This window comes from Abramis brama, assembly GCF_963993115.1.
Source record: "Abramis brama genome assembly, chromosome: 1".
Lineage (NCBI taxonomy): Eukaryota > Metazoa > Chordata > Actinopteri > Cypriniformes > Leuciscidae > Abramis > Abramis brama.
In genome coordinates, this window is record NC_139963.1 from 46,744,817 (window position 1) to 46,758,325 (window position 13,509).

The window sequence follows — 13,509 nt, forward strand, 5'->3', positions numbered from 1 at the left end:
CGCCTCGGTTACGACTGTAACCTCGGTTCCCTGAAGAGGGAACGAGCGTTGCGTCGCCTTGCCATATCTCCTTCATGCCTGTCAGCTCGACTTCAGACTTTTACGAAGCTTTCGTTTTCTGTTTCGGGCCGGCTTTTATAGCTTCCTGGTACGTGACGTCACCCGCCTCTGACGTTCCGCCACACCATTGGACTGATTTTACATGTGCTTCAAGACGTCATCACGCAAAGCGTTCCCCATAGCGTCATTCTCGACGCAACGCTCGTTCCCTCTTCAGGGAACCGAGGTTACAGTCGTAACCGAGGCGTTTTGTTAGCTTGTTTTTTAACAATGACTGGAGAAAATATGATTTTATCTTAATGTGCAAGGTCACTCACTGTCCAGAACCACGATTGTTATTTGCAAAAGGTAATTTTAACGGACGGAACCAGATTGGCTGACACTTACACGCTCAGTCAATGGATGGACGAACTGACAGGATTAACGTTAACACTTCCTCCGGTTAAGTGGCCTGACTTCTACACCTACTCGATAAAAACATGACATCATGACTTTGCGTAAACATACACGCCACTTTCAAGTCAAGTGGCGTGTTATTTATACGCATTTTGAGCTATCCGCGTGTATGTCCACGCCGAAACGAACCGTCATCTTCCGCGTGTATGTCTACGCCGTTAAACGTCAGAGTGATTCCGCGTATATGTGTACGCCGTTAAATGTCCGAGCGAAACGGAGCAAAATGTATATCTACATCTGGGGAGCAATATTTTTTTTCCTAGGATGGTAGGGGAACAGTCATAAATGGTATTAACCCCAGTGACGGGTAGGTTTAGGGACGCAGTTGGGGTAGGTCATATATATTTATACAGTAATGCAACGTAAGTCAACGGCGTTGATAAACACACTGAAAAGCGATTATGCGTGTTGATAACACGGCAAAAATGGAAATATGAATTGGCGTGTCATACATACGCCATTTCATGAGATCAGTCTGTCGATAAAGAAACCGAGGGTAAAGAGAAACTGAGGGCATATAAATCTTTAGATGCCTATAACTATGTGCTGAATGGTCATGTACAAGACTTGTGTGGTATGATCCGCAGTTCTGCCTAGCCAGCGCCAAGAAGACGACAATTTAAAGAGTGACATTACGGTGCAATTTTAATGATGTGAATTTTTTCTAGAAATAAAAATTCCAGATACAGCATATTCACTTTTCAGCGATTCTTGCACCCAACAACACAACAAGATGACATTTAATAATAATAATAATAACTTAAGCTCCTTATTATGTAGCCTAATCTGTGCTGGTTTGTATGGGCCGCCTCCAGTTTTCTCTTTGTTTTGCAACAGCTAGCGCCGTGACGTAATTGTGACGTCGGCTCGAAATTGGTCAATTGGAGAGAGTGGTCAGAGGGATAAATTGTCATATCTCAGTTTAGTCCACCAGATTGAGCTGGGAACACAAAAGGGGCACACACAGACTGAGGTAGTTGAGGCTGTAATCAGGGCTTTCAGTCCAGGACTGCCGTTGAGAGACATGTTAGAGATCAAGCGTGGGCTGACCCTCAGTGCACTCCTCATCATCCTGAAGGGCCACTATAGAGTAGATAGTTCCACAGAGCTTTACCACCAGCTTCTTAACATCTCCCAAGGGCCAAAAGAGACTGCCCTGAACTTTGTATTCCGTGCGATCGAGCTGAAAAAAAAAACTGTTATGGAAAGCAGCGAATGAAGACACAGATGAACTGTACAGCAGAGCCGTCATTCAGCGCAAGTTCCTCCGTTCGATTGAAACTGGACTGTTGAGTGATTCTGTGAAGTTCCAAATTCTACCCCACCTCAGCGATGTGAGCATAATGGTTGAGCAACTGATACAGAAAGTGAATGAGGCAGGAAAAATTCGAAAGTGAGAGACAAGAGAAATGGAAAAGATCCACTACTGGTAAAACTCCAGGAGTTCAGGACAAAAAAGTACAAGAGCTTCAAGTTTTCAATTAAAACAGTAAAGCGGAATGAGACTAAGCCTGACAGCATAAACGCGCAACAGATGATGCAGCAGATATTTCGGGCTGTAATGGAGGCAAGTCCCCGTCCTCATGGACAGAAGCAGGGAGTGAGAGGCTGCAAGAAGTGCAAGGAGGAGGGAATGGGTGAGAACTGTTTGCACTGTTTTAAATGTGGGCAGGAGGGCCACTTCTCTCGTGGGCGCAGAACCAGCAGTAGTGCGAAGCCGATTGCCCCGAAACGAGTAGCCACCACCCAGCCCAGTCATGCAACCAACAACAGCCTTTGAAAAGAGAGCAGCTGGCACCTCATCGGCTGTAAGTGTGATAAACTACATACCACCTCGACACCAGCCACAGTTGATAAGGCTTGTGGGTAGCCGATGTATAGTGGACTGCGTTATGGATAATTGCCCAGTTAGAGCCCTGTGGGACACGGGAGCACAGTCCAGCATAGTGAATGACCTCTGGCGACTGAACCACCTCTCCCACACCGTTGTCAAACCCATCTCAGAGTTGTTGGGGGATGAGACACCGACAGTCTTTGCTGTTAATGACATACCCATTCCATATACAAACCAACCCTCAACAAACTACTTGTGTGGCCTTAAAAATGTATAACAAAGAATTATTTATAGCCTCCGCATAGCCACGTGAATTATATTATAACGTGAATTATCCCGACAACGTTTTATCAGTACAGAGATAAAGAGAAAGGAAGGAGGCCTTCAGAAATCCTGATGTGTGGGGGGAACTCCGAGGACAAACAAAGTGCAGATTATCACGTGAAACGAAACAATATCCAATCAGAAAGCAAGCTGAATTCAATTATCACATCTAATTTCATGCATATCACATGATTAAATAGTCTACACTTTAGAGTGATTAGTAATGGGAAGCTGCCAACTGCATGATCCGTTTATATGAGTGGAAGCAATCAAAAACTATTTTGTCATGCTATTATAACTATTGTTATTTTTTAACATGATCTTCAAGGTATATGTGTGTGGCTGTCAATAAAACTGAAGTCAGATAGAATTGTTTTATAGTGTACTTAAGTTTTACAACATTATTTACACATTATTTATTTTTACAATACAAATGTTTACAAAACTGCTTTAAAGGAAATAAAAAACTGAAAACTATTGCATTTTGTAGATTTTTCTACAAGAATTTGAGTTGTTTCCCCACCAGATAACATGATTGTTTTCCATTAATATGATAAACATTATATTAATTTAAACATTATTTTAAAATACATTTATGTAGATATAATAGTGTCTGATTGACTGTTCATGTCTACCCTTAAGAGTTGTAAAAAAAGAAAAGAAAAAAGGAATGTATACATTTATTAATATTGCTGTACCCTTTGTATATTCAAATAAAACGATAGCCCATAAAAAAAAAAATAATAGTGATGGATTTATGAGATAAAATTCACCTCAAAAGAAAATGACATTCATTTACAAAAATAAAGCATTTTAGGATCAAGGTGTGTTTGTATTTGACATTAATTTCAGTCAAGCATCTGGACATTTTACTTTTTGAAACATTTTGCTTCCCATTATTCACATTGACACATGATCATTAAAGCTTTCCAAAATAAACATGTAGTTTGTAAAATGAGGTTCGTTATGAATTTTAATTTTTTTCTGAACCCCATATTTCAATCTATTGTATTGTTTTTTCTGGATTAGACCAAAAACAATATTATATAGTGGCATCCAACATCTATAATAGGGACCATTTACATTTATAACACACAAAACATAAAAAAACAGCAGCACAAACAATTATATACAGCTGTACGTCACTTTCAGATATTATTGACACACTGACATGGATCAGAGTTTGAAGCAGTTGACAAGATGTCTTCGCAATGCACCTTATAAGAAAAAAAAAAACAGCAGCAACAAAGATTATTATTTATTATTGTGAGCATAACTTATCTAAAGCTAAAGAATTTTATGATCATTATTTCAATTCATCTATTCATTACTATTTATTCATATTAAATCAAAATTTAATATGAAAATTGTACATTTGGCACAATGTTGGCACAAAAATTGTACAATTGTTACAAAACAATTGGCTTACTTCATGGCCGACATGCATAAGTCAAGGCCAGGTATTTATAAGTTCCAACACAAGGTTCACCGAAAACTGTGTTTGATGCATGAAGAACACAACTCTTTCTTCCATTGCACCTGAATCATAGACAGAAAATAGGTACTTAGGAATAGCTTTAATGTTCCATAGACATAAGAAATATATTTCTTGTTCTTGTAAAATACTTAAATGAAATCGTGAACATTAACATATTTTACTGTTATCTGTCAATCTTACCGACGGGAAACCGTATTAGTGACTGTTCTTTTGCAGCGCGTGTTTGAGGTATGATAATATGGTATCCCTCCAACACATGTTGTGCGGTCAGTCCGTCCATAGTTGGCTTCAATAACCCTTATTGTTCCAAACGAACCTGACACACATAAAAACAAAGCAAATTGTAAGATTTAAGCACACACATGTTCAGAATTCTCCCCCACTGCTTCATGTCTCTCAAAAAAAAACAAAAAACTGAGATACTCACCACATCTGAGGGTGCCAAACCCTCCTTCACAGATCACACCTGCTTCTATTCCTGCAGAGATTATATAGTAAAATAACTTGAAATAAAATATTGTAGTTTAATAAAGTTTATAATAAAGTTTTTTTATATATATATATTTAAAACTAAATCATACATATAAATAAGTCAATTGGCATTCTTACCATGTTGACACAGAAACAACAGCACTGAAAATCAAAGTCAAACAGAAACAAGCTAAAACACTGAATTGAAGAGTTAAAATCATGTCAGTTCAGCCAATTTTAAATCATTACTTACATATGATCCAGCTTAGCTTTTGCACCAGCATGTTGAATGTGTGAACCAAAGGGAAACTCTGGAATTCTCTTAAGGAGGCACATGTGTGCATGGTTTTTATAACAAACACAGACTCATTATCATCTGTTTACTGTTGATAACCAATGCGGAAATGGGAGTTAACAATCTTGGAAATTTCGAAACAAGCAAGATTATAAAAAACAAAACTTATTTTTCTGCTAACGATTGCATGGATTTGTGACAATATTATTGTGACAATATTGCGGCAAGCGCTGAATTCCATCACAACACCATTAAAGATAAAAACCTTAAAGTCAAGCTTTATAAATCCATTTATAGAAATAAAAAACTACATGAGGAAATGGTGACAAATATTCGATTAATCTTTTGTTGATCGTTAACTTGGCTGATTGCACTAGCAATCTTTTATGATTCTATTGCAACCTATTTTACTGCTTTGTTTTGATCACGTTCAGTCACCTTCATGACCCAATTGAGAGTCCTGAAAATTTCCGGAAAAGTTGTTCCTGTTGTGGGATTGCAAATAACGTTTCTGTGCTAACATTTTGGGAACATTACTAAAGACCAGGCAACTCTGAATGACATTCTAATAATGTTACTGGAAATAAAACAGGTCAGATATTTTAAAGTTTGAGTTTTAAACACACTGTAGGAAAAATAACTGCTGCAATGAAAGCCATGAGTTTTAGGCTGTGGTGGCTCCCAGCATGTTTTGCGGCATGAATCGTGTCATATGATTCATGTGCTGATTCTTAATGCAGTTATGTCTAAAGATTTTTTTTTTTTATCCCACAGTGTAGGCTATTTAAAAATCCAAATTCAGAATGTCTGGGGCCATATTCACAAAACATATTGTAATATGTTGTCCAAGATGGCGGAGTAGAGGCACAGTCGCTCACAGCTCTCCCTGACTAAATTGCTAAAACAGCAAATCAAGATTTTCAAGCGCAGAACCTGTTTCAGGGTTTTCAAATTTTTTGCTCTTGTGACTTTAATCATGCCTGGGAAAAGGGGAAACACAAAAGAGTCGGCGAATTTATAGGCTGAAAACACTGACACCACCTCGTGCGGCGGACTCGGGGCGTCTCTGGAAGAAACTCTGCAAAAAAATGTTGCCGAAGCCGACAAAAATGCCAGAGATCGCTTTGAACGTTTGGAAAATCAGCTGGATTCTATCAAAATGACACTTGATCAACATTCCAAAGACTTGGATTCTCAGCGCAAGATTACAACCTCTCTACAAAAACGAAAGAAGCGAGTAGAGGAAGCTACTACTGAACATAATGACACCATGGAGAAACTTCAACATAAACTAGCTTCGATGGAAGACCGGAGTAGGAGGAACAATCTCCGAATTCTAAACTTGAAAGAAGGAGTGGCAGAAGATCAGGCCTTGGCTTACCTGGTGCATAGCCTTCCCAAATGGTTCCCTGAATTGGACAGTATATCCCCCGGAGCTCATGCAAGCACATTGCATTGGCCCTCCGCGCAAGGCTTCTGTTCCTCCGCGGACCATGATCCTGAACTGTCTTCGCTTCACCGACAGAGATCGGATTTTGGGATTTGCAAGGAAGTCACCGGTGACAGTAGACGGCCAAGCAATTCGCTTCACTGCTGACTATAGCGATGCCACCGCTCGGCGCAGACGTCCGTGCTTCCCTATAATGAATAGGGCTCGCACCTTGGGATTTCAAGCTTTCCTACTATATCCAGCCACCATCAAGTTGACACGCGGATCCGACCAAAACCTGTTTACTGAGCCAAGTGAGGCATCTAAGTTTATCAACTCCTTTGATTCACTCAACTTGGATGATGAGACTTAATTTTCGCCATGACTGTGTCACCACGGTTACGCTATCATGCTTGTTTTTGTTTACTTTACTTTCGTATGTACGGTATGATGCGATACGGTATGATTCCGTTCAAGGATAAGAGACGTCTACAGGTACAAGCTGATTTTGATTTTATGATTTTCTGATGAATTATCTGCCTTTTTACAGCTGGGAGGCTTGGCAATTTTTGGTTGGTAATAGTATGCTGTTTTGTTGTTCTATCACACTGAGATTTAACTTGTAAAATCCTTTGTGTATCTCCTTTATCTAGTAAAATGTAATAAAGTAATATGATTGATTAAGCTCAGCAGTGCTATTTTCAGGGGAGCGAGCAAAGGACACTTATTTGATTTGTTGACATTTTTGTTTTGTTTCAAAGCAAGATCTTATTTTATTTTATTCTTTTTTGTTTGTTTGTGTGTGTGTGTGTGCGTGTGTGTGTGCGTGCGGTTTGAATGTTGGTTTGCTCTCATATTCACCTTACCCCAATCACTACCATTATTGTAAATCAATAATGAAGTGCCTCTGGCATGGAAGTGTACCAAAGTCATTCCATTGTATAAAGGAGGGGACACCCAAAACATGAACAATTATAGACCTATCTCAATGATTAATAGTATTGTGAAATTTTTTGAGAAAATTATCTTCGATCAATTATCTAACTATCTTTCTCATAACATTTTACTATCTCAATGCCAGTCAGGTTTCAGGAAACACTTCTCAACTACCACTGCTCTTTTGAAATGTACAAATGATATTTTTTCTAGTTTTGATAACAATATGTGTACTGGTGCCATCTTCTTAGATCTTACAAAAGCATTTGATTTAGTTGATCATTACCTGCTCCTGGATAAATTATACTCAATTGGCCTTTCCCCTTCATCTCTTCTTTGGTTTAACTCATATTTCCATCACCGCCGCCAGTGTGTGTCCTTCAGGGGCAGTCAGTCGAATTTTACAGGTGTAGATAAAGGCATACCCCAGGGTTCTTTGCTTGGGCCTTTGTTATTTTCCATTTTTATAAATGACCTGCCACTCTGCTGTTCAGAATGTGATATTCATCTTTATGCAGATGATACAATTATATATTGCTCCTAAACCAAATATTCTCAACATAAATCATTCTTTACAACATGACTTTGATTCTGTACAGCAGTGGCTGTCATTTAATAAACTCCTGCTGAATAAATCAAAATCTTATTGCTTTTCCAGAAGATAGATGTAATAATCTTAATCTGCATTTTCTGGATTCTTCTCCTCTAGAGCCAACCGAAAAAATTAAATACCTCGGTGTTTGGCTGGAAACTGATCTTTCATTCAAAGCTCATGTACACGCTCTTACCAACAAACTTGACGTCTTAAAACATTATATCAATCGATAGATGGTTTTAACTTTCAGGTAAGGAGAAGAATAGTCTCTCAGTTGTTGCTACCTATTCTGGACTATGCAGATATTATATATTCTAACACTACTGCCACTTGTCTACACTCTCTTGATGTTGTATACAACAGCCTGTGCCGATTCGTCCTTCGCTGCCCCTATAGGACACATCATTGTGTGATGTATGAACAGCTGTCCTGGCATGGACCCTCAGCCAGAAGACAATATCACTGGCTACAGCTCATGTATGAGTAATGTATTCACTTTCAATATCCATATTATTTATCGCAATATTTAGTTCCTTACAGTTCACAATATAGTCTTCGTCACAACAAACGTATCTTCTTTACTGTCCCTAGAGTTAGGAGAGAAATTGGGAAATATGCTTTCTGTGTTAGGGCCCCTCGTGACTGGAACAACCTTCCAGCCTCCATTCGCTCACTTATGTCTTTTCCTCTGTTTCGAACTGCTCTGTTAACACATCTTCAGAATACTTGTCTATGTTTCTAGCATTTCATATTTAGCATCAATATATATTATGTATGTGTGTATATATTAATGTGTTTATATAATATATGTACATATATAGAGATGTTAATTTTGTCAGTTATATTTACTGTGTTATATGGCAATATGTTACACCAGTGGTTCTCAAACATCTCACACCAAGTACCCCTCCTAAAACGTGTGACCTCCATAGCACCTTCATGCTGAGTCCTAGACTAAAAATGTTTACTTAAGAAGGGTATAAAATGTGTCTAGTGGTATACATACCACATTTTGGGAACCACTGTGGCGTACTATACTCCATCTATGATGGGTGGGGAGGGGAATAGCGAGAGCTTGTGTGTGTGTGGGTGCGTGCGTGCGTGTGCATGAATGTGTGTGAGTGTGTGCGCTAAGGTTTTGTTGTATTATTTTTTATTATTATGATTTTTTTGTTTTATTTGATTGTATCTATGCTGCTGTTCTATGTTCTTTGGACATGATCCTGAGGACCCCCTTGAAACTCGATCATTGAGCCATTGCAACTCGATTTCTGTACACTAACGAATGCTTTCATCATAACTAACAGTGCAAACACAATGTAAATAAAAGATTAGTTGATTATTACGAGTCGATTGTCGCGTGAACTCGGCAATCGACTACTTTGGACTTCGACCGAAAACAGGATGTAAATACAGGTATGTGCGCTGGCTTAAATAACATCATTTTTATTCATATCTTTCACATCTACTGCAGTCAGATTCACCGTGTTCACTCTGAAGGAATCACTCACAATGGCTGGGCACTTGTAATGACACATCAAGGATGTTAAGAGGCTAAAAGCAGGTTTAAAACTTGCCCCATTGAAGTCAACAGGGTGCAGATTTTAAAAAGAGGATAACACGGTGTAGGCAACACCGATTTTTGTCGTTGTTCTCTGTATTGACAGCACTCCAAATTGACAAAAAAATGAGCTCAATGTTAAAATTGACCGGAGTTCTCCTTTAAGCTTAAACAAGGAAAAATATCTGCCAGTGGGGTCAGAAAAATAAACTTAATTCAAAGGGAAAACAAGATTATTTTTCTGACCCCGTTGAGAGATATTATCTCTTTTAACTGTAGTCACATAATTGTGATTTGGCTTCTCAAGTATCTTGATTTAAGGATGTTTAGATATTTGTACTGGAAATCAAGACAAAAGTACTGAGGAAGAAATTAATTTCATTTAATTCACAGATGGTCTGTAAATTATCAGTGTGTCAGACTGACTTCTGACTGAATTCTGTTGCACCAATCCTGATGTAAAAGCCCAGAAAGCTGTTGAAAACAGGGTGTTTCAGCCTCACACATTTTTGTTACCTTTTTAGCTTTATTTTAATAAACTGGTTTCTGGGATGGCAGATTTAAAGCGTCACAATCAAGTGTTTGTAATTTCAATGTGACATCAAACAGCCAACATCACCTGATCTCATTTTCTCATGGCTTTATTGCTAAAACAATTGTGCTTTATAAACACAAAATTATAGCAACCAGAGAAAATTTTATATTAAAAAGTCAAGGGTCAAGAGTCCAACTAAAGCAAACGCTAACCGCCATCATGGTGACTTTAAAATACAAAATATGATTTCTTTAAACCGGAAATTAAATAAAGTAAATCTGGTTAGTTTTAAGTGAAGCTGGTAATAAGTGTACGGCCATGCATTTCACCTTTTTGTTTGGCAAAATGACATCAGCAGAGGTCAAAATCTTGACATCAAATTGACATTGACACTTTGACGTCAGTATGACTTTCATTTTTGACCTATTTCGTGACGTCATTTTGACATCAAGGTGCCCGCTGGGAATTTATCATTTGTGTCAGACTGACTTCTGACTGAATTCTGTTGCACCAATCCTGATGGAAAAGCCCAGAAAGCTGTTGAAAACAGGGTGTTTCAGCCTCACACATTTTTGTTTCCTTTTTAGCTTTATTTTAATAAACTGGTTTCTGGGATGGCAGATTTAAAGCGTCACAATCAAGTGTTTGTAATTTCATCTATAAGCAAACAACTTTCTTTTGAATAAAGTGTATATACTATAGCAGAAAGGTGTCATGTGGATATTGTTTAACTCGTGTGTCTCCTCCTGAACACAGAATGAGGCCGTGTCTGATGAAACGCCACATAACCCATCAAACCAGAACCAGAATGCAGCAGAATCGCTTGAGTTGAGACCGATGTTAGACGCTCAAGAACAAGAGGCTCGAGACAGAGAGACACAGCCTGATTCTGTCCAACAATCAGTGCAATGAAGAGTGAATCTGACAGATTTATCCACTGTTTACTCCTCAGACATTCAGGGGTCAAGCCGAGGGATCAACTTTAAAATGTCTGAATGTCATTGCATTTCAAAAAGATATCAAATCAAGTATTATTTATTGTAAAGAGATGGACAAACTCACTTTACAATCCAAACACTAGACAGACAGAAGCTTTACTCTTAAAGGGATAGTTTACCCAAAAATGAACATTTGTGTCATCATTTACTCACCCTCATGTTGTTCCAAACCTGTACGAGTTTCTTTCTTCTGTTGAACACAAAAGAAGATTCTTTGAAGAATGCTGATAAGACGGTAGCCATTGACTTTCATAATAGGACAAAAATACTATGGAAGTCAATGACTCCTGTCAGCTGTCTGGTTACTAACATAATTTATATAATCTTATATTCTTTTATATACTTTATATTTATACAATATTGGGTTCATACTGTACAGTGTTTTCTTGATAAGGTGCTGGCATGGACGGCATTAATATGTCTCATGGTTGGAGTTTTCCTCACGTTGCTCTTCGGATCTTTATTTGAGTGTGTTACTCATTAACCTGCAGACCACGTTTCTGAACACGGAAATAAATATTACATACAGAAATCCAAGAATGTGCCATTGTTGAAGTTTACTTTCAGTAAATGCTGGACTGGAGCAAAAGTATTGAGTTGTGATTGTGTTCATAGCACATTAAAATCAACGAGATATATATATATACACTGCTCAAAAAAATTAAAGGAACACTTTGAAAACACATCAGATCTCAATGGGGAAAAATATCACGCTGGATATCTATACTAATATGGACTGGGTAATGTGTTATGAACGAAAGGATGCCACATCGTTTGATGGAAATGAAAATAATCAACCTACAGAGGATTGAATTCAAAGACACCCCGGAAATCTAAGTGAAAAAATGATGCAGCAGGCTTGTCAATTTTGCTGAAATTTCATTGCAGCAACTCAAAATGGTTCTCAGTAGTTTGTATGGCCCCCACGTGCTTGTATGCATGCCTGACAACGTCGGGACATGCTCCTACTGAGACGACGGATGGTGTCCTGGGGTATTTCCTCCCAGATCTGGACCAGCGCATCACTGAGCTCCTGGACAGTCTGAGGTGCAACCAGGTGATGTCAGATGGACCGAAACACAATGTCCCAGAGGTGTTCTATTGGATGTAGGTCAGGTGAGCGTGGTGGCCCTTCAATGGTATCATTCCTTCATCCTCCAGGAACTGCCTGCATGCTCTCGCCACATGAGGCCGGGCATTGTTGTGCACCAGGAGGAACCCAGGACCCACTGCACCAGCATAGGGTCTGACAATGGATCCAAGGATTTCATCCCGATACCTAATGGCAGTCAGGGTGCCATTGTCTAGCCTGCAGAGGTCTGTGCGTCCCTCCATGGATATGCCTCCCCAGACCCTCACTGACCCACCACCAAACCGGTCATGCTGAACGATGTTACAGGCAGCATAACATTCTCCACGGCTTCTCCAGACCCTTTCCTGTCTGTCACGTGCTCAGGGTGAACCTGCTCTCATTTGTGAAAACCACAGGGCACCAGTGGCGGACCTGCCAATTCTGGTGTTCAATGGGAAATGCCAATCGAGCTCCCTGGTGCTGGGCAGTGAGCACAGGGCCCACTAGAAGACGTCGGGCCCTCAGGCCACCCTCATGAAGTCTGTTTCTGATTGTTTGGTCAGAGACATTCACACCAGTGGCCTGCTGGAGGTCATTTTGTAGGGTTCTGGCAGTGCTCATCATGTTCCTCCTCGCACAAAGGAGCAGATACCGGTCCTGCTGATGGGTTAAGGACCTTCTACGGCCCTGTCCAGCTCTCCTAGAGTAGCTGTCTGTCTTCCTGGAATCTCCTCCATGCTCTTGAGACTGTGCTGGGAGACACAGCAAACCTTCTGGCAATGGCACGTATTGATGAGCCATCCTGAAGGAGCTGGACTGCCTGCGCAACCTCTGTAGGGTCCAGGTATCGCCTCATGCTACCAGTAGTGACACTGACCCTAGCCAAATGCAAAACTGGTGAAAAACAGTCTGAAAAGATGAGTAGGGAAAAAATGTCAGTGGCCTCCACCTGTAAAACCATTCCTGTTTTGGGGGTTGTCCCACTGTTGCCCATCTAGTGCACCTGCTGTTAATTTCATTAACACTAAAGCAGCTGAAACTGATTACCAACCCCCTCTGTTACTTAACTGACCAGATCAATATCCCAGGAGTTTAACTGACTTGATGCTATTCTCTGATTAAAAAGTGTTCCCTTTATTTTTTTGAGCAGTGTATATATATATAGAGTGAGAGAGAGAGAGAGAGAGAGAGAGAGAGAGAGAGAGAGAGAGAGAGAGAGAGAGAGAGAGAGAGAGATTTTATTTTACATAATAAATTGTATTTAAGTTTGTTGCAAATGTTAATGGTGCAAACCTAATGTTTTTGTTGTTGTTGTTGTTTTTTTGTCCCATGAATAAATGACTGCAAAAGTTTCATTGTGTTAACTTGCATTGATTTGTTTGTTTGGATATGTTGGTGTTTTAACACTGATGACAGAACTGATGCTGAAGATAAGTGAGTTCATT

General features: G+C 39.4%; 1 protein-coding gene across 1 annotated transcript; it reads right to left on the reverse strand.

The window, feature by feature from the left end:
* Positions 1 to 3,656: 3,656 nt before the first annotated feature.
* Positions 3,657 to 4,952, reverse strand: LOC311080774 (L-rhamnose-binding lectin CSL3-like). The gene is made up of 6 exons (XM_084110901.1): positions 4,897 to 4,952; positions 4,782 to 4,805; positions 4,600 to 4,650; positions 4,353 to 4,488; positions 4,104 to 4,213; positions 3,657 to 3,891 (listed from the first exon to the last, which is right to left on the reverse strand). Exons 1-5 carry the CDS (start codon positions 4,925 to 4,927, stop codon positions 4,105 to 4,107), a joined length of 351 nt encoding a protein of 116 aa, XP_083967027.1. The 5' UTR covers positions 4,928 to 4,952; the 3' UTR covers positions 3,657 to 3,891; position 4,104.
* Positions 4,953 to 13,509: the final 8,557 nt, after the last annotated feature.